The 26,129-nt window shown below is 53.7% G+C and overlaps 7 protein-coding genes across 7 annotated transcripts; 4 read left to right on the forward strand and 3 right to left on the reverse strand.

Annotated features, from left to right (window-relative positions):
- Positions 1–68: 68 nt before the first annotated feature.
- On the forward strand, positions 69–5,749 carry BDZ99DRAFT_509042 (Med5-domain-containing protein; the record flags this gene model as incomplete). Its single annotated transcript, XM_033724378.1, has 13 exons — positions 69–698; positions 765–1,049; positions 1,096–1,158; positions 1,205–1,708; positions 1,757–1,928; positions 1,980–2,339; positions 2,386–3,463; positions 4,459–4,603; positions 4,699–4,785; positions 4,954–5,016; positions 5,068–5,175; positions 5,255–5,591; positions 5,643–5,749. 13 exons carry the CDS (start codon positions 69–71, stop codon positions 5,669–5,671), a joined length of 3,861 nt encoding a protein of 1,286 aa, XP_033576426.1. The 3' UTR covers positions 5,672–5,749.
- BDZ99DRAFT_463258 (FabD/lysophospholipase-like protein) lies at positions 5,269–7,106 on the reverse strand. The gene is made up of 2 exons (XM_033720040.1): positions 6,890–7,106; positions 5,269–6,831 (listed from the first exon to the last, which is right to left on the reverse strand). Exon 2 carries the CDS (start codon positions 6,806–6,808, stop codon positions 5,753–5,755), a length of 1,056 nt encoding a protein of 351 aa, XP_033576427.1. The 5' UTR covers positions 6,809–6,831; positions 6,890–7,106; the 3' UTR covers positions 5,269–5,752.
- Positions 7,107–11,352: 4,246 nt separating this feature from the next.
- On the reverse strand, positions 11,353–12,585 carry BDZ99DRAFT_28899 (ARID-domain-containing protein). Its single transcript, XM_033714085.1, has 2 exons — positions 11,785–12,585; positions 11,353–11,686 (listed from the first exon to the last, which is right to left on the reverse strand). Exons 1-2 carry the CDS (start codon positions 12,463–12,465, stop codon positions 11,474–11,476), a joined length of 894 nt encoding a protein of 297 aa, XP_033576428.1. The 5' UTR covers positions 12,466–12,585; the 3' UTR covers positions 11,353–11,473.
- Positions 12,586–16,736: 4,151 nt separating this feature from the next.
- On the reverse strand, positions 16,737–17,479 carry BDZ99DRAFT_531810 (uncharacterized protein; the record flags this gene model as incomplete). Its single annotated transcript, XM_033726467.1, has 1 exon — positions 16,737–17,479. One exon carries the CDS (start codon positions 17,477–17,479, stop codon positions 16,988–16,990), a length of 492 nt encoding a protein of 163 aa, XP_033576429.1. The 3' UTR covers positions 16,737–16,987.
- Positions 17,480–18,171: 692 nt separating this feature from the next.
- BDZ99DRAFT_28939 (uncharacterized protein) lies at positions 18,172–19,798 on the forward strand. The gene is made up of 4 exons (XM_033714086.1): positions 18,172–19,043; positions 19,094–19,172; positions 19,226–19,360; positions 19,411–19,798. The coding sequence occupies exons 1-4, from the start codon at positions 18,300–18,302 to the stop codon at positions 19,485–19,487; spliced, it is 1,035 nt and encodes a 344-aa protein (XP_033576430.1). The 5' UTR covers positions 18,172–18,299; the 3' UTR covers positions 19,488–19,798.
- A 1,239-nt stretch (positions 19,799–21,037) lies between these two features.
- On the forward strand, positions 21,038–22,443 carry BDZ99DRAFT_571285 (translation protein). The gene is made up of 3 exons (XM_033728074.1): positions 21,038–21,673; positions 21,734–21,947; positions 22,009–22,443. The coding sequence occupies exons 1-3, from the start codon at positions 21,071–21,073 to the stop codon at positions 22,146–22,148; spliced, it is 957 nt and encodes a 318-aa protein (XP_033576431.1). The 5' UTR covers positions 21,038–21,070; the 3' UTR covers positions 22,149–22,443.
- A 1,472-nt stretch (positions 22,444–23,915) lies between these two features.
- BDZ99DRAFT_531820 (uncharacterized protein) lies at positions 23,916–26,099 on the forward strand. Its single transcript, XM_033726468.1, has one exon. The coding sequence runs from the start codon at positions 23,953–23,955 to the stop codon at positions 25,780–25,782; it is 1,830 nt and encodes a 609-aa protein (XP_033576432.1). The 5' UTR covers positions 23,916–23,952; the 3' UTR covers positions 25,783–26,099.
- The last annotated feature ends 30 nt before the right edge of the window (positions 26,100–26,129 follow it).

Consider the following 26,129-nt stretch of genomic DNA (forward strand, 5'->3'; position numbering starts at 1 on the left):
TCATGCCCGCGCCTCAATAAACCTATCATCCCAAATCACCACTCGATCACCGTGTCGATGTCGTAGGGATGGAGTCCCCGCCTCAACAATGGTCGCTCTTCTTCTCCCGCTGCCTCTCGCAGCGCATCCGCGCCGACGTCTTCGAAGCCGCCGCCGGCCAGCTACACGCGCGGACTCCCATTGCGGGCCAGAAGCTCGCCGGCCTGCTGCTGCGCCCGCGGACTGCCTCGACTAGCACCATCGACCCGCTGCTCGTCGTCTATCTCGAGCGCTTACTCGCATTGAACCGCGTCGATGCAGCTGACGTCCTCTTAGCGGCCTTTCGGTGGTCGCGAGATCGGCCCTCAAAAAGTAGCGACGAGGCCCTCTCCCCCATGGAGCGCTGGCAAAACCCGCCTGAACTGGACGAGATCGTCTTCCACAGGTTGCACAAGGCCTTTGCGACCCCGAGCGACCGCCCGAAGACGCGGATGGAGGCGCGCAAGGTGCTGACTGTGGTAGGCCAGTGGATGTCGGCCATGGTGACGGCGCACGCGGGGGATGCGGTCGTTCAGGCCATGACCGGGGTGCAACAGCTTCAACAGCAGTCGATCAATGTCCGGGAGGCGCTGGGGATGCTGGTCATGGGGATCATTGATAATATGAGGATGGTCCAGCTGCTGAACGGACCGCCGCTCAAAGGTATGAGTGGACTTCCTGTTACCAAATATTCCCAATCTTGTTGATTGCAAGGGTGTTGAGACTTTTCTTCTTTTTGTTGTAAGACATCAATCATTGCTGCACGAGACTTACAATCTTCAGAGCTTCGAAAAGCATTCTCTCAATCCCTGTCTTCATTCATACCCTTGTTAGAGCAGACCTCTCCAACAATTGCCAGTCGACTCGAAGAATCTCAGAACAAGCATGGACTTCTTATCGACCCTAGCAACGACCTCAACGGCGGGACCGGTGAGAATGGTATTGCGGTTGCAACTATCCAACTCGAATCTCTCATGGATCTACCTACCATCAACACAAGAGCTGGTCTCTACATATTTCTTAACTCTTTGGTACGCCTACTTATCAATCTTTTCAGGATACCACTAATGACGGTAGCTTGTTGCTCGTCCGTTGACGGACGATGTCACGATTCTTAACTACCTGCATGCCAGATACAAAGTATGTTCTTGAAACTTTGCTGAATGCAAATATCTAACCGAGTTAGCTTGATACCCAAAACCTTGCGATTGATCTCATTACGGCCTCTTTCGATATCTTATCAAACGCTATGTATCGTAGCGAATCCAACGAGAGGATGAACTGCTTGAAATCTTTCCTGATTAACCGAATACCACCGCTTGTAGCGCAACTACAAGGACCATTGTACGGATTGTCAACGGAATTCTGTATCACACGAGCATTGAGCCACGTGGATTTGAATGCTTTTCCAACACCATCTCAAGGGTTCAATGACGGCGGCGGCAACAATGTTCTCTCGGACGTTCGTCAAGATTTCCTTAACGCCTGCGCTCTCCACAATCTTATCCCAATATCAAATATAGAGAGGCTTCTCGGTGAACGACCAATGCAGGAACCACCGGAAGTCAAGTATGTCAAAGAAGATCTATTGAAGCAATGCAAGGATAGCTTCGAGAAAGTCAACATGTTTATCGATGAAATTGAGAACATGGACGGCAATGCTGGGGCGATCGTATTGGCTCTTACTGAGGTATGTCAATGCATAAGACGGCATATTCTGTTATTGACAGTCATCTAGTTCATATCGTATCTTTGCGGGACCAACATGACCCCTTATCTCAAGTCCATATCTAATCTACTGTCAAAAAAGCCGCAAGCTCTAGATGTAATGCTTCTATTCACGTCTCCTGCGAGTATACTACAGCCACTGTGCGGATTCCTAGACAATTGGCAGTATGATGGAGATCAAGGTAAGATAACTCTGGACTTAGGACTTGGGTGAGCAAAGTTGACAATCATAGGCGAGTATCAGCCTGTATATGACGAGTTCGGGGCCATTCTGGTCCTAATACTCGCTTTCGTGCATCGGCATGAACTTACATACCATGATCTTGGTATACAGCCTGGATCTTTCGTATCGCAAGTGCTTGAGCGCGGACATCTCAGTATCCCTGCAGACGAGCTTACCGATGAGCAAAGTAGACACCTAGGCGGTTGGCTTCGAGGTCTGCTCACTGAGGACTCGGCCGCGATAGATGATGTTATGAAGTCATGCCGGATGCAAGAATTCTATCTGCTAGTGCCGACCTTGTTTAGTCAAATCATTTATGCCTGTTCAGCGGATGTGCTGTCCATGGACAGTGTCAAAGGGGCTCTAGAATGTAAGTTCGACGCAGAATTTGATCGATGGGTCGCTAACCTGGATAGATCTCCTTGAGACATTTCTATTACCCTCACTAGTCGGCGCATTGACTTGGATGACATCTCATGCGCTTGAACAGAGCCACCAAGATGTCGATGTCTTGATGCAGATCTTCCACAAGCTCATTCGGCCAAACTCGATATCCGGTGATGCACAGACCATGCACAGCACTATTCTCTCCATGGTCTCCACCCGACTAGAGAAATGTCTACGAACTCTCCGCCGCCGAGATCCAGCTCGCCCAGACATCGGACCCCTCCTCGAGACCATCAAAGGCTATCTCCACTACGAACGCTCCTCCTATGCATCCATTACTGACCTCGACCATTGGACCAGCACCCCCGGCAACACCCTTCGCCTGGCTCTTCGCAACACCATCCGGGACCTCATCATCTGGTCCTCGAATGCATCGATCCACCTCTCCCCACCCAGCTACACCCACCGCCAACTCTTCACCACCTCCGCCCTCCTCGGTGCCCACAAAACCCTCCACGCCATCCTCGACGAAGTCAAGTCTCAGACTTCCACCGGCAACGGCGCCGTGGCTCTCGACGTCGCCACTGCCCTCATCTGCGCCCCTAGCACCCAGAATTCTCCTCTCGAAGTTGTGTGGGTGGGTTCTCCGATTGCAGCCATCGCCCCCCCACACACCCGCATCAACCTCCGCGAAATGCTGAAAGTCGAGTACGACAACGCGGCCAGCATCTACCTCACCAATACCGCCACCGCAGAGACAATCGTACGCTTACACCGTCGCGTCGAAGCGCAGCTCGCAGCTGTGGGCGCGCACGCTCTGCCTGCGCTCAACGTCGACGTGCAGCACGCGATGCCGGATATCGACATGAGCATGAGCGCTGTCAACGACGCGGCGGCTGCGGCGGTGGGATCTAATATGGCGATGGATCAGCAGGGGCTAGAGAGGGGGTTGGAAAGGCATTTAGATCTCAGCGTTGGAGGGGCAGGAGGTGGGCTGGATCTGGGAGGCGGGGCAATGGATTTGGGGTTGGATCTTGGGGGGGATATGGGAATGGGGATGGGGTTGGGTGATGATGATGATGCATGGGGGTTGGATTTTGATAATATGTAGGTCAGGTGAGGAGGGAGGGAATGTGGAGAAGAAGGCTGATTGGTGTGATGTTGGGTTGGATGTACCAAAGCAATATATCCAAATGTTGCACAAATATTGATACAGGAAGCCTGGGTTTGCGCCACTGATCTTCATGTGCGTGTCTTGAATGTTTTTTTGGCAGATCAATCTGTCTACGCTGGATGGGGTTAGGATGCACTAGCCACAGTGAAGAACCACCAGCCACCTTCCATCCCACCTTCCACCCCGCCTTAGGTACGAAGGAGCTCGTTTTTAGTGTGGCATAACCGAAGTAATGCCAAGCTGCTCTGAACTTCCGTGCACTGCACCCACACTCTAAAATAAAAGAACATATGACTAGAATAATAGAGAAAGGTATGCCTTAGAAGCGTAGAGCCTTTTTCCACAATTTATTTGGCCGCGTGGTGGGCACTGGAGGTTGGTGAAATGGTTATGTGGTTTCGGTTATGCAACAACTAAAAACGAGCTTCTTCGTACGTAGGGAGGCAAGGCAACTCGACTCGAGTTACGGCCTTCAGACGGGGAAGGGGGGGGGAAAGCATATGTACGACATCCTGCGTAAGCACGCTGCCACAACCAACTACCAATTTCTTCTCAATCCTTCCATCCAATTGCCCCGAACTTCGACACCCTCAATACCCTCCGCCCCCAAACACCAAAACCGCCCAAAAATGCCCTACGACCTCAAAAATCGCAACGTGCTAATCACGGGCGGCTCACGGTACGCAGTGCTCTCTCTCTCTCTCTCTCTCTCTCGTCTACCCCAGCCCCATCTCCCCCATGTTCGTTCCCCCATCAAATCCTCTCCAAAAGCCACATCTTACCCGTTCTACGAAGGTTCCGCTTCCGTTATCCTCCTCAACCATTCCCCATTATGCTCTCCTCTACTAGAAACTAAAATCTGCACTCCTTCCCCCCCCCCCCTCCCAAAACCCCAGCCGCGCTAATAATCGAATTTCGGTAATTCCAGCGGTCTCGGCGCCGTCCTAACGCGCCTCTTCGCCGCCGAGGGCGCCAACATCGCCATCAACTACGTGTGCGCGCGGGAGCCTGCCGAGTCTTTGAAAGAGCAGATTGAGAAAGAGTATGGTGTGAAGGCTGTGGTGGTGCAAGCGGTTCGTCAGCCCCCTCACGCCCTCACCTAGCGAGTCGAGATGTGAAGAAAAGGGGGGGGGGGGTTTGATGGTAAGGCTGATCAACGTGCCCCTAGGATTGCGGGAACATGGCGGACTGCGCGCGGTGTGTGCGCGAGGCGATTGAGGGGTTGGGCGGGTTGGATGTGTTGATTGGGAATGCGGTGAGTGCGGGTTTTTTTTTTGGATTGTGTTTGGGGGGGGGGATTTATTTCATTTGCTTTTGTGTGGTCTATTTTGTACAAAGCCTCGCGCTAGTTCGCTACTCCCCGTTTTTTGGTCTTCTTCGAATACGTGAAGGAGTAATGCTAATCACTACTGCTATTCTACAGGGCTGGACCAAGTTCGGCACCTTCGGCGACCTGGACGCGCTCACGGAGGAGGAGTGGGATAAAGTAGCTCTCTCCGCTCCTTGCATCCACCAGGAAGCCCGCTGATCAACGCAGTGCTGGGCCGTAAACGTGAAGGGGCAGCACGCCCTCCTGAAAGCCGCATTGCCGACGTTCAACGCAAACCCCGATGGTGGCGCATTCATACTCACTGCTTCAGTCGCCGTGCGTACCCTAAGATCCCTTCTAGCTGTATTTTCATGTGTCGAGCGTGGATGATGAGGCTAATGTAGCGATGATATAGGGCGTCTCCCAAGGCGGTTCCTCAATGGCATATGCTGTGACCAAAGCCGCGCAGCTGCATCTTATGAAATGCCTAGCGAGCACGCAGGGACCGAAAGTGCGGGTGAATGCTGTGCTGCCTGGGTTATTGCTGACGGAATGGGTGCGTCCTTCCTCTTATTCGTTCCAAAACTGGGGTAATCGCTCACAGCCCCAGGGTCTCCAATACTCGCCCGAAATGATCAAAGCGATCGAGGACCGGGCGGCGTTGAAAATGGCTACGGATCTGGTAGACTGCGCGAATGCGTTTGTAATGCTGGCCAAGAATTCGTCCATGACAGGCCAGAAGATCCAAGTTGGTGGGTGCTCTGGTCTCTCTTTTCTCTTCGTGTGGTTGCTGATTTTTGTAGATGCCGGATTGGTCATCTCGTCTCTATAGAGGTCCCGAGATATGGCGATTGAGCCCATTCTCGGCGCGTTCCTAGCTGTAAAAAATTGACCGTCTGTTGGCAGTTTGGAATCATTCCTCTTCCTCCTCGTCTATGTGCTCTGTGTCGTCCAGTGCTCGCATGACCTCTTCCGCTTCCTTTGGCGATGTGATGCCCCAGACTCCTCCGCCTTTGACAGCACCCTTCATTCCCACCTCTTTGCCCACCAAGTTCCTGCCAACTTTGCCTGGGCCGATCCCCACCCATCTCCTGACCTTCTCTTCTTGATCTAGATACCTGACAGAATTCCACCATCTGACAGTGTCCACGCATCCTCTTGCCAGCAAATCCTTGAGCTGATCCTCCGACTTGAACGGCCTGGCCGAAACATTCGAAATGCACGGCACAGTCCCCGGCCACGTGATGATATCCTTCCCCTCCTCCGTCGGCTCATACAGCAACTTCTTCATCATCTCCTCGGCCGGCTTCATCAGCGGGCTATGAAACGGGCTATCACTCTTCAACCTCACATGCCTCGGATCGTGACCCCCAAACTGCCTCAAATTCGTCATGAGCGTATTAATCCGCTCAATACTCCCACTTAGCACAATCTGATTCTTCGAATTGATATTCGCAATCGACACCTGCTCGACCGCCGGCAAGTCATTCGCCGAATCCGACTTCGACCCCGCGCTCGACAGCCCCAAGAACTCGTAGATCCCCTTGATGAGGTCCCGCATGTGCGCCTCGCTCTCGCACACCAGCGCCACCATGCCGAACTCGCCGCCCTCGCTCGCGCTCGCGTCCGCGCTGCACCGCGCCATGACCTCGGCGCGCCGCCGCACCATCTTCAGCGCGTCGTGGAAGGTGAGGTAGCCGCCGGCAACTAGCGCCGCGAACTCGCCGAGCGAGTGGCCCAGCGTGACGTCGACGCGGGCCGGGGTGTGGAAGCCGAACTCGCGCTCCAGCACGCGCAGGATCAGGATGGATGTGGCCATGATGGCGGGCTGCGCGTTCTCGGTCGCGGTGAGGGCTGCGTTGGGCCCGTCTGCGATGATGCGCGAGAGGGGCACGCCGAGGGTGCTGTCGATTTCGTCGAGGATAGGCGCGACGGTGCGCGGGAAGGCGGCGAGCCAGGGCGTGACCATGCCGATGCGTTGGACGCCTTGGCCTGGGGTTGGGGTGTTAGAAGGGGAGGTGCTGTATAAAGAGTGTAGGGGGAGAGATACCTGGGAAGAATAGGGCTGTTCGAGGTTTCTTCGTTGCTGTGCTCATCCATCGCCGTCGCCGACACGGCCGGATCGCGCTGGCCCGCGGCTGGCTGGCCACGGGCGCAGCTGCGCGCAATCCGTTGTTCAGCATTGTGGCAATGCCTCCGACAGCTTCGCGGGCATCAGTCGAGGCGTGGTGGAGGATCGGCGGGGGTGTTCTCAGGGTGATGGTGGGGAGCAAATGGAGGTGAGGTTGCGGATGGAGCTATGTCACCGGTAAGCTTCCTCGGCTGGCCGGGTTCGCTGCACGCGCAAAGGCTGGACTTCTCCCCGCAAACGCGACTATGCTTTTCCGCGCGACCAAGCGGCGGGAACGGGGTGGGATGGATGCGTGGACGATGTGTGTCAGCCTTTGAGCCTCTCCCGCTCTCGAGATGGGGTGGAATAATAGAATCGAGTTTCTGTACCACCGGCCGAACGGGCGATCCCGCCCCCGTAAATACCGCGTGGGTTGGACAGGGTGGGAGACGTGGAGAGCGGCATGTTGTCGCGGCTGCTGCATATACGGGTATTGCTGATGGGGTAAAGTAGGGTGAGTGTCAGTTGTTTTGCTCTTCATAGTGGAACGAGCTCGCTGGGTCTATTTCTTCCAGTACCATGGATGGCTGAGGAGACAACCGTAAGACTATTTCCAATTCGACATCTTCAAAGGTGCACAAGACCCTTTCACAGGGTTCAGGCTCGTCACACTTTCTCCAGTTCGTCAAATGCATATTCCTGTACTATTTTTCACAAGTTCTCAGTCGTTAAACATCTTTCGTTACGCGCCAAGAAGATCACCAACACATTCATCCCTTTTAGACCTCTCACCATAGAAAACTCATCCATCTGAATCGATCTTCCGCTCGTTGAAGTCCCAGGAAATGAAATCATATAGACCAAGATAATCCCCCGATCCCTTTCTTCAAGGCTCAGTTTCCCGTTCTATCCGGCCTTCTATCCGGCTTTCTATCATCCAGTATGCTGCTTGTGATTAGAGGTCGCGGCGTAACCCCTAAAAAAACGCCACCATTGGGTCTCGGATCGGGAGTTTTAGCAATGAGGCCTGACGAGAGCCGAACCACCCTTCCAGGAGGCAGTCTCGGGTTTTTCGCGCAAAACCTCTACCATCGAGAATACTGACGACGAAAAGGCGGCTTGTAGGCACTACATACGGCTCGGGCAAACCGATTTTCGGGGAGATTGATGGGCTCTGACGAATGCTGTTCAGTTGAGGCCCGTCTAGCGGACGCAGGTCGATGAGAACCTGGTTTCGTCGGCTAGAAAGCCTCTCGCTATCCGGTAGATAGTGAAGACCATAGTAACGTAGGTTCGCTAGACTCAAGAGAATGCCGAAGTCCTAAAACTTCGCCAAATCAATTATGGCTTTCTTTGAATGAATTCTCGATCAAAGGTCTGAGCCGCCTGTCTCTTTAGGACACGATGTTGGGGTGAAGAACTCGGGTGGGTTGCATCCTCGAACTCATAAAATGGATGCATCCCATTGCCAAGACCCGGTGTCGGTGTCGAAGTCTCAGGAGACTTTCGACTCCCGCCAAATGCACGGCAACCGGTGTGTATCTCGCTGCTGAGCGTCGCGTTCTTCGATCTCTTGTTTGGTTCGGGAAAGAGAGAGTGTCGATTTGGTGCCACCAGGCTATCGCAAGACTCATCTGGAGGCCACGATCGTTTTCGCGACCCACTAGGTTCAAGCTCCAGGCCAGTCATACTCACATCTTGGTTGCCGAAGTCATCCTCGTTGGTGTACGATGTGATACTTGACGACGGTGTGATGCCAGTGCCATCCGAGTCCGTTTGTCCCACTGTTTCGCTGTCCGATAGGCTTTCGTCCGGATCCTGGCGTATGATAATGGGAGTGAGGGAAACGTTCGGTTGACTGAAGAGTCCTTTAGTCGACTGAGCTTTGGAAGCAGGCGTGAGCCTTTGTAACACAGAACTATGGTGCCCGAAGATAACAGCACCGTCCATGACCTCTTTTAGGGGACCCGGGGGTACGATAGTGCCAATGGCAGGTTTAGGGACTAGCTGCTGTAATCTGACGCACTTGCACCTGTATGCGCCCGGCTCGGTACATGATTCGAAGAGAGATGAGCCTCGATGCCATTGTATCCGAGTAGAAGTGAGGTATTTCCGGTTGAGCCTGCACTCTGCAACATCATAGAGGTCGTTCAAGATCTTGATGCTGGCAGCCAGATAGTCTTTCCCTTTCGGCACTCTTCTCCAGGTATTGCAAAGGGCCCGATCGCGTTTTTTGAGTGGATGAATGAGATCTTCAAAACCATTTGCCAACAGTACCAAGGCGTCAATGTCGCGAACAAGTCTTGGCCATCCCCCGCAAGTCTTCATAATACTGGTCTGCTTCTGCCGAAGGGGCGAACGCTCTTCGACAATGGCTTTGAACTCGAACCCTTTCAGGATCTCTTGGCAAGGTACCTCGATGGTTGCCCCAGGTATTTCATCGGCTTTTACATCCTGATCTATGAGGAACTCAAGGAGAGACCAGATACTGACGACCAAATCTCGGAATGTGTAGTTGTCATCGTCTAATTCTGTCGATGCGCTTTGAAGTAGCTTCTCTTTGGCGGTCAAGCCTGTCGATGGGGTCGAAAAGAGCTTGATAGGGTGACCATCGATTTCAAAAGGCTCCAGCCAATTCCGGTGTTGTGCTATATGAAGAATAACACTTGAAGCTGGCACAAGCCATGCTCGATTTTCTGCTGTGTCATATAGAGCAACTGGTGCCTTCTCTGCGGCTGACACGATGCGCTTGTAAGGTCCATCTCTTTTGAAATGGCATTTGCCGTCTTTGGGCCCGAGATTGAAGTTGGCCTGAGCTACGCCGAACTGCTGAAAGCCGAGTGTACCTCCCGCAAGTTTCAGGGAGCTTTCCGCATCCTTTGCTCCAGAGTAATCGATGTTCTCGTAGTTCGCCGAGCCAGACCCCAGCGCAGTAGTTGCCTCGCTACACCAGCCCACAATAGCTCGAGTTGTGCGAAGAGATTCTAAGCTCACATCTTCCAAGGTGGCTCGGTTTTTGCATCTTTCGAGGACGTCCTTATAGCTCAGCCGAGTCTCGCAGTCCGGACTGGATATTAGATGCCATTGTACAAGATTTCCTAGATTTTTGATGGGCACAAACATGGATGAGAACCCTTTCATGACGACTCCGCCGGCATACTCTACTGCGTGTCGAACTCCAGCAATACCTGCCATGATATCTATAGGTATCTCTAGTCCTGTCTGGTCTTGACGTTCAGGTATGGGGAAGTTTCGTGCAATAGTTGCACCAGAGAAGAGTGGAAGCCAGCATGGATTCTCGGTAGGATGTAAAGCCGTACTGCGAAAGGATAGATTCAGGCTGGATGGCCCCTGGGTGATGACAGCTTCTGAGTAGGCTATTTGCTCATCTACACTTGAAGAATTCAATGCAGATCCAATCCACGATATTTGCTGAGTGAATTCAAGGAGCCTTTGTGGAATTCCCTTTGCCCGGATCTCCATTCTGCTAATACCGCCCTCTTCAGGGGACGTTGGAGGCAGAGTGATACCAATGCGGAGTCCTGCGGAGGTGTCTAGGGCAATATCGTTAGTAAAAGACATGAATGGCAAGTGGAAAAAGTGGTGATGAAGGGGTGTACAAAGGCTCGTGGCTCCGACATTTAAGCCAAGTAAAGATAACTCGAGTTCGTGAAACGTGCAGCTACTAAGGAGCCGAGTCCGAACTTACAGTCAGAAAAGACGCGTTCCTCGGGTTTTGCGGCAAACCTTCTAGCTAATACATCTTGCAGAGAGTCCAGGAAGAACTGGCCGCTATTGGGCCATGTTGATTGAAGGTATTCCGAGCAAGTGGCTGCCTGAGTGTATAGAGCTGAGCCAGTCAGTGTAATCAAGGATCCCAGTGGAGGTATTCGTCGGCCAAATTGTGATTTTAAAAATTCGGGTAAACTCCAGTCAACGAGAAATTCTAACGGAACCTCAGTGGTGTTACAAAGCGCACATTCCTGGAGCACATCGGGGCCATTGCTAAGAGGTAGCCCTGCGCGGGAACAAGCGCCTGAGCATTTAATCGCCAACGCCGCAAAGACATTTTGTCTGGCTTGTTCTATTCCGGAAAGATCGTTGTAATATAGATTTCGGCGCACCGCCGTCAACAGATGTTGAAACGGTTCCCCAGAGATTAATAAGTCCCGAATGGGCGCCAGGTCAGCTGCATACTCGCCATCATCAGCGTCATCTTCGTCGTCTTCTACTGGTCCGTCATCAATGCCTTCACTCGGATCAGGAGTGAATTGTTTGCTCATCTCCTGTAAACGTGAAGAAATTGACTCGGGTGAGATCGTGGGCGTAGTAACGTTGTCTCGAAAGTAACGTGTGATTTTTGGGCGGTACCTGCGAATCAATTTTGTTGCACCAGTTGCGATTCGTACATCTGTTCCTATGGCTCGAGCGGGGGTCCTGTTCTTCAAGTAATCTTCTACGAGGATATCCTTTGTCTGTAATAATTCTATGGCGTAGTCTTTGAGTAGCAAACTGAGTCTCTTCTCAATGACCTCTGGAGATTGTTGCGCAAGGGCGTGTTCCGCTCAATTTCGTGCGCCTGCTCTCTCGATGAGCACATCTCCGAAGAAAGCAACAAACTCTTGGAGAAAGTCTTGAGAAAGGCCGAGAGAGCTTCCGACGGACCCCATCGAACAGGCAGACTCGGTGTCTGTCCCTAGACCGCTTTGGTATCCGGAATCCGAAGGAAGAGAGAGCCTAGGAGCGTCAACCGTTTGGTCTGAGTGCTGAGCGGCTGATTGTGCGTGGCTAGGATCCAAATGCTCATTTGCTAGGAAAGATGTGCGTTCTCCGACCTTAGGCAAATTCCGAAGCTGACGTTGGAGTGCAGTGGCCTTCTCTGAGTCGACCTGCCTGGGTGAGCAGTCTACGCACTCGTGGATGTCGGGCACGTCACGGTTCTCATAGTAGCAGACTATGTGCTGCGATCTGTCGCACATTTCGCACAAAATAACAGACCCGACATCGTCCAAGAAGCCGCAGATGCACTTGATGGTGCCTCCATCTTCCTCGTTGATGACGGCTTGGCGTATTTTCAAAGTTTGGAGATATTCCTCGTAAGGATGGAGCCATTTTTGATATGAGTTCTTAAGTGATGTGGAAAGCGAGGATATGATCTTGCCGCTGTAGCCCAGATCTCTTCCAATCTCGGCCCACGTCTTCTGCTTGCTTATTTCGAAAAATCCACCGCGCATTTCGACGGCCCTTTTGAGCTTGAACAGATCCAAAGGTCGTTTATCCACGCTCGGGAATCGATCGAGGCTGCCACCATGCTGTTTATGGAATTCCGCTAGCTGATTCAAGTAATCAATATTTTCATCCGTGCCTGAAAGGGCTGGCTCATGTTGCCGTGCTAGTTCCTCCCGGTGTTTCTTTCCATGATTGTCATAATCATGGTCCTGTTGCCTCTTGGCTTTGAACTCCATTAAATATTTCTGATATTCTCCATATTCGGGTGTAGTCTTGTACTCAGCCATTTGAGCAGTGTATGCCTCTAGGGCTGTGATGGCCTGACGCTCATAAGGCAGGCGTTCTTCTGAGGAAAGGGCTTGCCAGCGGTCTCCGACCCTTTTCGCAATATCTGTGAACGAAAGTTCCTGTCCCTTGAACAACTCACGAAATTCTATGTTCTATTAGTATGCTCTGGTAGAATGTGCAGTAGGAAAGGTACACTGACGATTGGAGAGGATCACGTAAGCGGATGGCGGTCTTTCGGGAGCGTGTTCATCGGGCTAAGATGACGATCAGCAGCATTCCCAATTACTTCATATACTTGCTCTCGAGGGGGTAAGGGTTCAACAGCCTTACCTTCGGGTGCTTTGTATATTTGCGCTTGGTGGACAGATCATGGTTATTAGTCTCAAGACTAGTATCATGACGGTCACTCTTGGGAGCCTGGTCGGGCGAAGGCGTCCTGAGACCGCCTGCGTAGCCATCCTGCTCGGGCGAAGGCGTCCTGAGACCACCTGCGTAGCCATTACCCAAGGAGAATTGAGGGGGCTTCCAGATCCAACTACTGCCAATCACGGAGAACGTGCCCAAGGGGTCGCCCCAAAGCGGAGACGAGTTGGAGGACGTGTTCGCGTGCGCCTGAATCTGGGGCAAAGCAGACAATCGCTCCGTTGGCACAGACGGTCGTAGCGCGCCTTGGGGAATTGCGATGTAGTAGTACACTTGGAGGTAGTTCCCATCGTGAATCGACCTTTGGAGCAATTGGGCGGGAGCCACGGGAAATGTGCTCTTGACTGAGGCGCATGAAACGATTCTTCAAGGGACGAGGCAGATGATCAGGGGAAGGAAAACCAGCGACATTGTGTTCGAGGTCCAGTATTAACCCAAACTCATCTCTTGGTGGGTACGAGGATGGGTTTTCGTTGCTCGGGTTCGATAAGTTGACGGAAATCGCTGCCTGCGACTCATACGCGAGACTACTACGACGATCAATTCTCTGCTGGATGGGTTTAGAGGAGTTTGGTACTGCGATTTCTCGGTGGGCTTCATCTCTGTCCTTATCGGTTGTGCCATAATGTGGCGCTAGTTCATACGTAGATGACCTGATGTCCGTATCAAGGAAGCTAGGCCGAGGAAGGCCCGATTCAATTGCAGACTCTCTAGCATCGCAATCAGATGTAAAATCCGCGGTGGTCTGGTTGGAAAATATGAATTCTCGTAGTCCCGGTAATTGGTAGACAGAATATGGGCTTACATCTTTTGGTATAGCAAGCGTGCTAGAGCTTTCTGACTGCGATGCTAGAGAACTGGCATTCGTCGTTGGAGGGAGAGTAATCCGCCGAATGCAGCATAGTTTTCTACTTGCGCAACGGGTGCAAGGGAATTTTTTGTCGCACTCGGCTTTGTCCTTTGCACAATTAGTGCAAGTAGTCGGTGTATTATTCGGCGTTAAGCCTTGGTCAGGAACATCGTGTTGATTGTTATAGTCCCTGCCATGGATAGTGGAGTGTTTTTGAAGCAAATCGCTGACGGCAAGTAAGCATAATAAGCTGACTTGCATTCAAAATGGGTAATGATATACCGGCGGGCAAAGGACATCTGGCAAGTGGTACATTTGAACGGCTTCACATTAGTGTCTGGTCCAAGCAAATATTGTTAGCCTTCCTAGGCCGAAGGATCTCAAGCAGAGGGTGGATGAAGACGTACGCGTGAGTATATGCCTCTCGAGGTGCTCGAGCTTTGCAAATGACTGACTACAGTAGGTGCAGAACGACATAATGGCGGTGGCGGCGAAAACCTGGCGAGATTCAACTTCGATAACTAGTGTCCCGACTCAAGGACATATTCTACCGCTCGCTAGCGGCAATCTCCCAAGCCCTTCGCAGCATTACCGTAAAAGATATAGACGCTCAGAACCTATATTCGTAGATGGATGACTTGGTGCAAGACTACTACTATATAGAGCGATATGAGAGAGGACACATGGAAAGAGAAGGAAAGAGAAAAAGGCCTCTTACGATGAAGGCTGAACACTCCCCGCTCACCGTTCCACCTACACGACCTCAGCTTGGCAGCCTTACACAGCCACAGCCACGCCAACGCATGTGCGTCCACCTGCATGGGCATCAGGCTGAGAGGGAAACACATCAATCATGGTGTAGGAACGCCCTTTCGGATATTGACTTCAATGCAGGCACCCCGAGGTTGACTGGAGTGGCGACTCGTCTGCGGAAATGACCTTTGATTTTGTAGTTGGTCTTTCAAGTTAGTGGTGTAGTTAGTACGAATACATGGACTATCGCTTAGAGGCTGAGAGGGTTTGCGTTTGAAGAATGATTGTTTGGCCCATCAGGGGTCTGGGGGATGATGGGATGAAAACGAAAAGTTGGTGGCAGGGTGGGTGGGAAGATGTGTCGTCGGCTTCACGAAAGCGGTTAGCGCTTCACGTGACATTTCAGCAACCCTCACATTGAAGTCGAGATCGTGAGGTACTGGCTTTCATGGAAACTGATTTAGGAAATATTGCTGTATTGATATTGATTGGCCCGTGACTAGATCTTAGAAGGTTACAGCAATCGGTAAATGCATTGCCTCCCTTATGATCTTAACCTGTGAGAACGCAGGATGATGCGAGGACAGTATTATTATATTCAGGTGGATGGATTTACTCTGTAGTTAGCCCTAATAGAACTCTATGGTTACAAGGCTCTAGGTATCAACCTCGAGCATCGCCAGGTTATGTCGATGCACTTACCATGAAGAGTTTGCCGTGCCCATGGTGAGCGTTAAAAGGTGCTAGAGAACGCTGGTTTGCAGTGGCACAACTGCATGTAGCACGACAGCTCCAGTTCTAACCCGACTTCTTCCGCTGTGAAGCTCCGACATTGAATGACAAGTCCCGACGACAGTGTATTAGGTAGTGGCTAGGAGGGGGAGCCGAGTTTCGGTAGTCCAAATCTCGATATGGCAACCATCAATGAATCTGATTCGAAGACCAGTGATCCTTCAAGGTTTTGAAGGGTGCAGGGATTGCATCCCTTGTGACTCCTCTTAGATTGCGGCGAGGGCGGCGAGGGCAGCGGGGCAGACCGCGCAGCGCGGCACAGCAACCCACCAACAACCAATCCGTCAAGATTTCCTGCAGCAGCTCACATACGCATTGATGGCAGGGTGACTTAGTGTTTCGTCACCGAAGGATTCTATTGGAGGGGGCGATTGTGTGCACCAAAGAGTAGTTATCTGCGCCCCCGTCCTATGCTCTGTATCGTTCGCGTCCACCCTCTCTACTCACTGTGTGGGCGCTCCGCCCCTCGCTCGCTTCCTCTTGCGATACGTCCTACCGAACGCGCCAGTAGAAGAACGAGAAGAAGGAACAAGATACGCACGGAGTCTGATGCGAACGCCCTGGTGATAATGGCACAAATGCCGCAGATACTCAATGCCAACGAGGCATACTGTGATGAATAGCGAGACTGCGGACGCCGCTTAGTTCTAGCGAGCATTTTCGAGGGAGCCTATTGGCGGGAAGAAGCGGCATTCTTCAGCCCATTCCAATCAAATGCAAGCGATGATCAGGTTGAGTGAGAGCATCAAGATTTTGACGTATATGACGATGTTTTTGCGAAGAATGTTGTATGTAGAACGAGAGGTTCCTGGAAGCGCCACGAGACCCAGGAAACAGCTCATCCGTGTGCTCGGGACACTCTCCCGCTAATCTTGGGTAATTCCAGCGCGGCTGGAGACCTAATGGCTGTTGATGCTCTCGTTTTGCCGGACGGCTCGGGAGCGGCGCGAACCTAAGACGCACTTTTGGAACTGAAGCAAGGAGAGCAGAAGCGTGAGAGTTGCGGCGCAGAGTCGCGGTGGATAGAGGGTCAATCAATAAACGAGGAAGTCCGCTAGTCACCTTGCATACAACGGGCGTGTCGGCGGTCATGTGGTTCCTGGCGGCTCACTGCCCGCGGCTGCACCCTGCCGGGTAAGCTGCCAGGGGCCATGTCGGTTGCCTTTGCCACCGGATGCAGGATGCGTTCTCGAGGCTCCTCAAGCAGCTGGCTGTGATGCCCAATCCCGACGTTTCTTGGCCGGGGCCAACTGGCGCTTCATTCAGCGGCGCGAGGGAGCGCATGTTCGGGAAACGACACTAGCAGCCTGGGCAGGCAGCGGCTGGCTGTTGCTGGGCAATGTTTCACAGCAGCCTCCCACCACGTTCCCTGGTGTGACGAGCAAGCAAGATGGGCGGTTGAGGGCGCGTAAAGGGTCGCAGAGGACGGCTCGAGGCGAGGGGCGCCTTGGGAGCGAACAGAGGCGGGATCTGGAGGAAGCTTAAAGGGTCGCTGGCGTGTGGAGAGAGCGGGCCGTCGGATAGGCCAAGTTCTGGGCGGCGTGGGAGGCGATGAAAAGTGGGCGACGGCGTGGCAGCCCTAGAAGAGAGGCACCTGAGCAGGCCGTGAAACGCCTCTGAGGGCCCTCAGGCAATTTCCACCCGCTGGAGAGAGTTGGGCGCGTCGCTGCACTGCCTCGCGGCTTCGTCGTGCTACAAGCAGATCACAGGCGTAAGCGCCAGCGCGCGAGAGGGCGCGAGGTGGGCGCTAAACGTTCAGGAGAGCCCGGGAGGCCAAATCGATGGCTGAGGCGCGAGACGTGCGGTTCCCGGATGGCTCCCCGTCTGCTGCTAAAGGATCGAGTTGTAGGCGAGAGTGCGCGGACCGACGGGCTTCGAGATGGAGGGCGGCTGGCGAGCCTGGCGCGGCTGTCGCAAAAGCAGTCGGCTCGCCGGTGGCCCTCGATGCAAGGCGGCCCGGGATGCTGTCCGCGACGGCCAACCAGCGGCGTGGGTGGCGTCGTCGCCCGCACCCGAACCGCCTCGCGCAGGGAGTCTCCGCCGGGGACGTGCTGCCGCTGCCGGTGCGCGCGGCGCTGCGCTGCATCTGTCTCACAGGCCCCCGTCGTCGAGGGCCCTCTTCGGCCACCCATCTCGTGCGGCGGTGCTGTGAGGTGCCTGCTGCGGTGTTTGTGTAGATGTGGGTTGCAAGCCATGGGGTGGGGTCTGGCTCGTGGTGCCCGTTTTCCACGGCCTCCCTCGACCACGTTCAACCACCATCCATCGATGCGCGGCGGGACAGCGCAAGCCCACTAGCGATCGCGCTGCTCTTGCCCCTAGCCGCCTGCACTCGCCAGGCCCCCGCCCAATGAGCGTCCGCGACGGGGATCAAGCTGGCGCCCGCCCGTGCTGAGGACAAGAACAGCCGCCGCCGTCCACCGCGACGTGCGACCTGCCCACGCTGCGCCCCTCCCCGAGCCTCTGCAGGACTGCCCGCGCTCGCCGCGCTTTATACACTGCGCTGTCTGCCCCCGCCCTCTGCGCAGCCCTCTCCACCGCCGCCGTCGCCCTCATTCCGCCTCCTCCGTTGTCCAGCGCGGCTACCACGTTCTCTCTCCCCCACCATCAACGTTAAACGAGTCGAGCCATCCGCAACAACCCCGCCCTCACCACCACCACCGCTTTGTCGCCGCGTGAGAGTACTGGACCCAGCTCGAGACATTCGAGGCGACTTGTGCAAAGCGTGCGTTGGCTGTTTTGCGGAGAGACCCAGCTTCATCGCTCGCCCTAAGCGCCGAAGCCGCCCTCTTGTGCGGCTTGCGCGTTGGACTCTGTCCTACCGGACAATCGCCAGCGAGAATAGATTGCCACCTGTGTATAGCCTGGACTCAACTTCCGATAGTGGCTCAAAATACCGCGCCCGAGCTAAGATCAGACGCGTGAGCCCCACATAACAGGCATATATTCACTCTTTCCACGCTCTCTGCCGACCCTACTAGGCTGGCGGGTCTCCCTTCCCTCTCTGGGAGCTCTACCATGCCGTCTGTTGCCCAGCCATTTATTAACGGAGTCGAATTCGGCCACAAGGACAAGCTCGGAGAGCCTGTGCGGACTGGATTTACCGCTGTGAATGGACGAGGCTCCCCTCCGCAACACAAAACCAACGGCGTGAACGGGACCAACGGCATGCCCGCCAGTGACACCATCAACGTAACCCCGATCTCGCGAAACAGCTCCGAGGAGCAGGATCGCAAGATCCCAGTGCCCCAGAGAGAGGACTGGCAGTATAGCACGACCAACGGACACGGCCACAGAATCGTGACCCCTCCCAACGGAGCTGAGAGACCCTCCACGGGTAGCCCAGGGAAGAGGAAACTATCGGATTCTGAGGAGGAGGCCAACGGCTATCACACCTACGAGAGTTCCACATCTCAGGCACGGAGACGCGTTGCATCTTACGACTCGGTTCAGGAGGACGACTCGCCCAACACCGTTTCTCATAGCGTGCCTGTTTCAATTGAGCACACGACCGAGCGAAGCGGGAGTACTTGGCAGCCTCGCCAACGGGCAGAAAGCATGAACGATAGTCAATTTGCAGAGGCGTTACAGCGCGATTCACGACAGCGCGATTCACGAAGCATGGAATCGGAGGACAGGAATGGTAGCCCTGATGGTGGATCTATGACGGCTGATGGCGACACCCGAAATCAAGGAGACCGGAGCAGCACTACCGAACTCACTCGCGCTGGTGTCCAGGTTGATCCCAAGAAGAGGAAGAGGGTAAGACCAAGAACGCCAGACTTTCAGTAGTCATAATTAACATGTTTTAGCAATTTGCGAACCGAACAAAGACTGGCTGTCAGACTTGTAGGAGGAGGAAGAAGAAATGCGACGAAGCAAAACCTGAATGTGCGTATTCGTGCTTGTCCTTGCGTGGCAAAATACTAATCTTCCACAGGCAGTAATTGCATTCGCGGTGGCTTCATCTGCGAAGGTTATGCGCATAAAGCTACCTGGACGAAACCCAGTCTTTCCAAGACACACGTCCCGTTGCAAGCGAAAGACCGGTTTTCTGAACAGTCTGGACTCTATCACACGTAAGAACTTCGTTCTATTCTCATTCAATTTTGTGTTAATATATAAGTAGTCATGGTCATCCCCGAGAAAGCTATACCGAGCCACATGCATCATCACATGTCGACGGAGCTCGAACGAGACCTATAGTAGTTGATGAGATTGAGCGTCCGACTCCAAGACCCGCATGGAATAACGGGTGGCCAGAGCAACCCAGGCCATACGCCCAAGAGCCTCCGCCACTTCATGATTACCAACAGCCGCCTCCAATGGCACCACGCCCGCGACAGTACACACATGAGTACGAGCACAGCATGCAACCTGCAGCAATTGCCCAGCGGCCTCCCCCTGCTCCGCAAGGCTACGGCCAAAATGTGCAAAACATCAGCACTTCCCAGTCCGCGATGACCGCACAACTTGCTCTCCAACATCACACTCAGGGTGTGCATCCGCGCCCGGCCAAGCAGCATGTCGCGCCGCCGCCAGAAGTCAAGCAGCCCAAGTCTGAGAAGGAGAAGATGTTAAGTGGGGAGCATTATATGCTGTTCAATCCTCAACTGGTCGACGAACGCGAGCAGTGCAAGGCCTCTCTATTCCGCTTTAACAACGGCAGCAATCCTGGCGGCGGAATCTCTCGTGAGGAGCGCGCCCGGCTCTTCCGAGAGGTCCTCGAACCAAAATGGGTCAAGAATCTCCGATCTCCTCATAATAGCCCGATTGGAAGCCTTGGAAAGGACGTTTGCGTCGATGCACCGTTCACTTGTGAATACGGCTATAACATCAACATTGGAGATGAAGTAGTTCTCGGCTCCAATTGCACGATTCTCGATCCTTGCCGGATTATCATTATGGCAAGAACGATCATTGGCCCGAATGTTAACATCTTCGGTAACACGGTCTCGACTGATCCAAGGGCTCGGAAGGGGAGCAAGGGAACTGCAACCGGGAAAGAGATCATTATCGAGGAAGATGTCTACATCGGTGGTAATGTCACTATTCTACCTGGTGTAACGATTGGGAAGGGCGCCACAGTCGGTGCTGGCTCAGTTGTAACACATGTAAGTTCAATTCCATCCGGTCCAACTTCTATCGGACATGAACTGACAACATCTCTAGAGCGTTCCCAAGTTCGTCGTCGCCGTCGGCAATCCCGCCAGAGTGCAGCGAGGCATCTGGGTCGAGCAATCGAACTAAACCGGAAGCCAAGTACATGATAGGCCATACGTGTTTGATTTGTTTTCCAGATGCTTGTTTTGAGCTTTACGGAAGTCCAGCATACTGCATGCGTCACCTGGACTGTGATGGAGGTTAACGGCCACGGGCGGATATCCTGCGTTTTGAAGTACTGCCTTTATTGTCCTTCTTTTCTCTTCTGGCTATCCGTCTCCTTATGTATATATGAGATCACGACAGGTGCATACACGGCCTTTCACCTACGATTCTAGCCGCTACTGCTATGTGAAGATCATGCACAAAGATGAGTTGCCATATCACGGCGAAGTCCTCCGATGAAATTACAGATGATCGCTACAATGATCTAACTAACCGCATAGCTCCAACATTTTGTATAGCTGTTTTACATTACATCTCATCATGTCGCTTTCGCGCACCCACTCCCATCCCAAAAAGGCCCATCACGTGACCGTCTTGGCAAAACCCAACCGCGTCCCAAAAACTTCAACCTCACCTCCCGCCCATCCCATCACCACCACCAACCGCCCAAAACCGCCATCATGGCGCCCAAACCGCCCCAAGGGCTCAATTGCACCGCGCTCCACCCTCCGCCCTTCCTCCTCCCCCGCTCCACCTTCCGCGCTCAATTCCTCCCCCAATCAACCACCCGCACCATTAAATCAACCTTCACGCCGCGCCCCTCGCGCTTCGCCCCGCCCACCACCGGCCTGCCCACCCTCTCCGCCTCCTCCACCGCCGCGCTCGCCCGCAAAGCCGCATCCAACACCCTGCCCCTGCGGCCCGGCGCGCTGGCCATCAAGAAGGGCATGACGGCCATGTACGACGCCGAGTCCGGGAAGCGCACGCCCTGCACGGTGCTGCAGCTCGAGCGCAACGAGGTCGTCGCGCTGAAGACGCGCGAGCGGCATGGATATTGGGCCGTGCAGGTGGGCGCGGGCTGGAAGCACCCGAGCAATGTGACGCGGCCGATGCTGGGGCATTTTGCGCAGGCGGGCGTGAGCCCGAAGCGGTGGGTGGCGGAGTTCCGGGTGCGGGATGAGGGGGGGATGGTGGATGTGGGGGGGAGGATTGGGGCCGGGTGGTGGAGGGAGGGCGGGTGGGTCGATGTGAGGAGTACGGGGAGGGGGATGGGGTTTGCGGGGGTAAGTTTTCTGCGTTGTAATTATTGGGGGGTGGGAGGATGAGGCTAATTCTGGCAATAGGGAATGAAGAAGTGGGGGTTTAGCGGACAGCCGGCGTCGCATGGGAATTCGCTCACGCATCGGGCGATGGGGTCGGCGGGTGGGAGTCAGGGGAGTGGGTCGAGGGTGCTGCCGGGGAAGAAGATGGCGGGGCGGATGGGGAATGAGAGTGTCACGGTGCAGAATTTGAAGGTGTTGAAGGTGGATGAGGAGAATGGGATTGTGGTGGTTACTGGTATGCTGTTTTTTTCTTACGAATGCTGATGCGACTGGAGCGGACGCTGACATTGCTGCAGGTTGTGTTGGCGGCCCCAAAGGATGTATCGTCAAGATTCAGGATGCGATCAAGAAGCCTTGGCCGGAATTCACGATGCCTCCGTTTACTGGGAAGATATCGGGAGCACCGGTGCTCGAGGCGGAGGTGGAAGCTGCGTGAACACAAAGGCGTGGTTGAGTGCGCGGTGGAAACATACTGTACTATACGGATGAAGCCAGATGGCGTCTAGAGGGTTCATTGCATTGGGATGGAAGCGTCCTGCGTACCACATACTTGTATATATGCAGTGTAACAAAATCAAGGTAGAGATGTGGAAGAAATTTATCAAAGAGCTGGAACAGGTGATAGCGCCATGCTGTTCTTCAAGGTGATTTTCTAGTCTATCTCCTTATATACCTCTATCCTATTTCGTCTCCCGTCTCTCACAAATCGTGAGCGAAGGAATTCTGTTAAGACCTTTAATGCGAAATTGATTTTCTTCCTTCCCAAGACCGGGCGCTCTCGCCGTTTCGCCATTTCGCCATTTCATATGCAATCATCCCCCGCGCTCTTTCCTCAGAGGAGAAACAATTTGTTATGAAGAGAAGGCATCAAGACGAGTTCTACGCCAACCTCCCACTCAAAGCTCAAAGAAATCCCATAAACACCGCCCTCTCAGCGGGAGAGCGTAGCCACCTCTCACAGCCTACACAACGAGCCGACTATGAGGTTTCTATCCGCGACTAGTAAGAAACTATAGGCTCGAGCCAGATTCGAACTCTTGAGCCACGCGAGATTGGCGACGGGATGGCGGGGTCCCTAACGGTGTTGAGGGATGCCAAATTTCGTGCCATTAGGCAAGCGTGTCAGGTGGTCGAGCTAGTTGAGCGGTCGGTGGTGTTTTTGGGTATGCTTGGATTCGGTATGTTTGGATTGGGTTGGGTGAGGTCTCGTCCAGTAAAAGATTTCTGTTGGGGCCCGAGCGGTGGGAGGGAGGAACGTCTTTGAGTGGGATATTTATCTCGAGGGCGATGTTGTGGCAGCACCACTGCGACAAGCCACCTGGGCAGCTGCGAACGCCACAAGGTGTTTGTGGCTTGACAGCCTGAGTGAGTCCATATATTTGGTTTAATTCTGCCAATCTGCTAACTAATTCGAACAGCAGGTCGGTCGGCTCAGTTGGTTCAGCGCCACCAACGAGCCCCCCTTTGCAAGGGCGCTGGGTTCGAATCCCGCCCTTGTCAGGAATTGACATGGCTATGTCCTAGAGATTCGACTGAAAAGTCGCGCGGAAGCAGTAAGTCCATCCTCACGGAGTAAACTGCCCGGGGTTTCTACACTATCCCTCGAGGAGAGTGGTCTTTTGCTCTTTGGGTGTTCTTTTTGGGCATTCTTAACGCTCCTCTTGCTTTGTTATTCGCCTCACTTCCAATATTCTCTTATGTAACTCCGCACTTACGTTAAGATTACATCATGCTGTTTGAATTTTTGAAATCGTATCGAGCCGCTTTAGACAATGACAGCTAAGGGGCTCTGAGGAGGTCGAAGCCAGCGTGAACATGTGATTGTTGTGAGAATGCGCGCGAAAAGCCGAGGGTTTTGTCTTGGAGCTCGGTGCGCAACCGAGCAGCACAACGGTAGTCTCATATCAATTCGACGGGGCTTTCACGCCAATGGCTGGGAATCGGCTTTGCGCAACGTTGCTTTTTTCATCTCTAAGCCATAAAGGGTTGGAGAGTGAGACATCTTTATCCTCGAGGCAAAGACGATACGCGCTTCTTGTCGAAATACAACACGCCAGCTGGTTCTTTCGAGAATGCGGACAAAGGCCAGCAGTACTTAAGAATTGGGTTTCCCGCGTAGACAATATATCATCCGCAAGGGTAGTTTTCTGGTACCCGCGACTCTCGATATTTCCAACCAAGTTGAGATCACAGTTTCATAAGCCACGATTCTACCGGAACGATCACGATCTACTAAGCCGATGGCTCTCTCAATCAGCCCGAGAACCCGCTGCTGCCCATGTTGGGTCAAGTTGGCCGCCGACATAACAAATTGCAAGTCGCCAGAGGAAATCCGCGAGGTACTCAACATCAAGACCGACGTCACACCAGAAGAGGAGGAACAAACTGATCGCGAAAATGAATGGATTCATGACCCTGCAGAGAGGACGTCGAATTCAACAACGCCCAGTCACTACATCCCGCCATGCCCATGCCCATGCTCATGCCACCTCGACTCATCAAGCCCGAAGACCTCAGCGCCCCTCTCATCCCACGAGCTCGTCGCCTCCGGCACCCTTCGCGACCCTTGTGTCTTCTACAATCCGTTCACGAACCACGAAACGCCTGTAGAGCGCGAGCGCCTAAGAGAAGCGTTCCAGATCCATCCGCCTGGCCAAGAACCCAAATCAACAGCCGGCTTCTTCAAGAAGCACGACAAGTTCGTACAAGACAGCATCAGCAAAGAGGGCCCATACATCTCGCGGCGAGCCGTAAATAGAGGCCGACCGCGTGAGCCGTTCAAGTCTCAGTGGGTTGGTGTTGCGCTGCCGACGACACCTCCAGAATCTACGACAAGTGGACCAAGGCGGCCGCTCAAGCAGCCGCGTAGGTTTTCCTCTACTGATGAGGAAGGAGAGATTCCGGAGCGGTACGTGAAGAGGCCCAGAGTGACACGGAATATCTCGCCGAGCGATGGGGACGACGAACCGCAGACGCTGCTTCGGGGCGTCGACGAGGAGTCCGACGAGTACCATCACCATCCGCTGCAAGAGCGACAGGGGTTCCGACTACATAGTGCGCCCAAGTGGTACAAAGAGTCCTGCGTGAAGTATCACTATCCGCGAGCAGTGCGAGCTGCTAGATCTGTGCGAGACTGTTATACAAGCGACCGCTATGCGAAAGTGGGGAGTCTCCTGAGGCGGAGGCGGATGGAGAGGAAGCGTCGCGCTAAACTGGTTGAGCGACATGAGCCGGAAGATTACTTCGGACGCTACGAGGCAGAGGAAGACGAGCCACGAGCTTTATGCCGCCGATGGGATGATGACGATTCGGAGGCAGGGTCCGAGACGTCCCGGCGAAATGAAAGGTATCGGCACCGCCAGGATCTCCAGGACCGGGATTTGGAGGAGTACCATCTCCACCGAGAGCATCTCCGACATCAGCATGTCATAGATAGTCGGCAGGCGGCTGAAGATAGGGAGATCGAAATCCGGGAGATTGTTGAGCGGGACTTGGCAGCCAAGAGGACAGCGCTGCATGGGGATGCCGATGCGTTCGAAAGCGAAGAGTTGGAAGACCCTAAGGAAGTCCGAAGTGGCTCGACCTCTAGCAGCTACTCAGAGAGCGATCGGAATGACGCTGAAAGCGTAGCGGAAGATGCTCACGTGGATAGGTTTGCAGCCGCTGCAACTGCTATATTTCAGGGAACTTCACTCACCGACGAGCCGTGCTCTCCTCTTCCCGCTACTGAACGACCCTCTTCTGCCGAAGCGAGACCATCTGAGAGCCAGCCTAGACCGAGCGAGCAGTCAGCCACCGATCATGATGCCAATGCTACCACACAGCGTCCATATCCTGAAGCAACTCCAGACAATCGCGGGGAAGGCTCCCGCATCACCATGGCACGCGCTCAGCACCGGAGAGATCGTCTGATAATGCCGGGAAAACGCGACGATGGCCGTGCCTCGAGACAGATTAAAGACCGTCAGATCAAACAGCAAACTAACAACAAGGACAAGAACTACCTTAGGTTCAATGGGAATGGTGACAACAAACGGAGCTTTGGAGGAAATAAGCACGCCTCGAGATGAATTGAGTGGAATGTCCTGCGAGGTTGAGGAGCGACAAATTTAGAAAAGAGTGGAACTTGTGATATGGAGTTGATGGATTTGGTTTTCAGGTATGCTGGCGTGTGTGTCTTGGGTAGTTGGGCTTTGTCATTTTGGTTAGCTTATAGGTACAAGTGAGTTCTTTTGAAACTCGTTTTTTTGAGAATACGCGAAAGTGATCTAGAGACGAAAATGGCAGAAGTATCGTAGCCCTTTATGGCTTCGCGAGACTCCTAGAGGATCTATCTTGACGTCGACGCATCATGTCGGATCCAAGACAGAATTATGTTAGATGTTGGAATAAGGTTGAATGACGACGTTGTGAAGCG

The sequence above is a fragment of the Mytilinidion resinicola genome (genome assembly GCF_010093595.1).
Source record: "Mytilinidion resinicola strain CBS 304.34 unplaced genomic scaffold BDZ99scaffold_10, whole genome shotgun sequence".
Taxonomy (NCBI): domain Eukaryota; kingdom Fungi; phylum Ascomycota; class Dothideomycetes; order Mytilinidiales; family Mytilinidiaceae; genus Mytilinidion; species Mytilinidion resinicola.

Coding starts and splice junctions, on each gene's coding strand:
- BDZ99DRAFT_571285 (XM_033728074.1), top strand. CDS start 21,071: ATGGCGCCCAAACCGCCCCAAGGGCTCAATTGCACCGCGCTCCACCCT. Junction 21,674..21,733: donor GGGGGATGGGGTTTGCGGGG/GTAAGTTTTCTG, acceptor TTCTGGCAATAG/GGAATGAAGAAGTGGGGGTT. Junction 21,948..22,008: donor TGGGATTGTGGTGGTTACTG/GTATGCTGTTTT, acceptor ACATTGCTGCAG/GTTGTGTTGGCGGCCCCAAA.
- BDZ99DRAFT_463258 (XM_033720040.1), bottom strand. CDS start 6,808: ATGGTCACGCCCTGGCTCGCCGCCTTCCCGCGCACCGTCGCGCCTATC.
- BDZ99DRAFT_28899 (XM_033714085.1), bottom strand. CDS start 12,465: ATGGCTGAGTACAAGACTACACCCGAATATGGAGAATATCAGAAATAT. Junction 11,687..11,784: donor AGCTTCGGAATTTGCCTAAG/GTCGGAGAACGC, acceptor TGACGCTCCTAG/GCTCTCTCTTCCTTCGGATT.
- BDZ99DRAFT_531820 (XM_033726468.1), top strand. CDS start 23,953: ATGGCTCTCTCAATCAGCCCGAGAACCCGCTGCTGCCCATGTTGGGTC.
- BDZ99DRAFT_28939 (XM_033714086.1), top strand. CDS start 18,300: ATGCCGTCTGTTGCCCAGCCATTTATTAACGGAGTCGAATTCGGCCAC. Junction 19,173..19,225: donor CGACGAAGCAAAACCTGAAT/GTGCGTATTCGT, acceptor TTCCACAGGCAG/TAATTGCATTCGCGGTGGCT. Junction 19,361..19,410: donor CAGTCTGGACTCTATCACAC/GTAAGAACTTCG, acceptor ATATATAAGTAG/TCATGGTCATCCCCGAGAAA.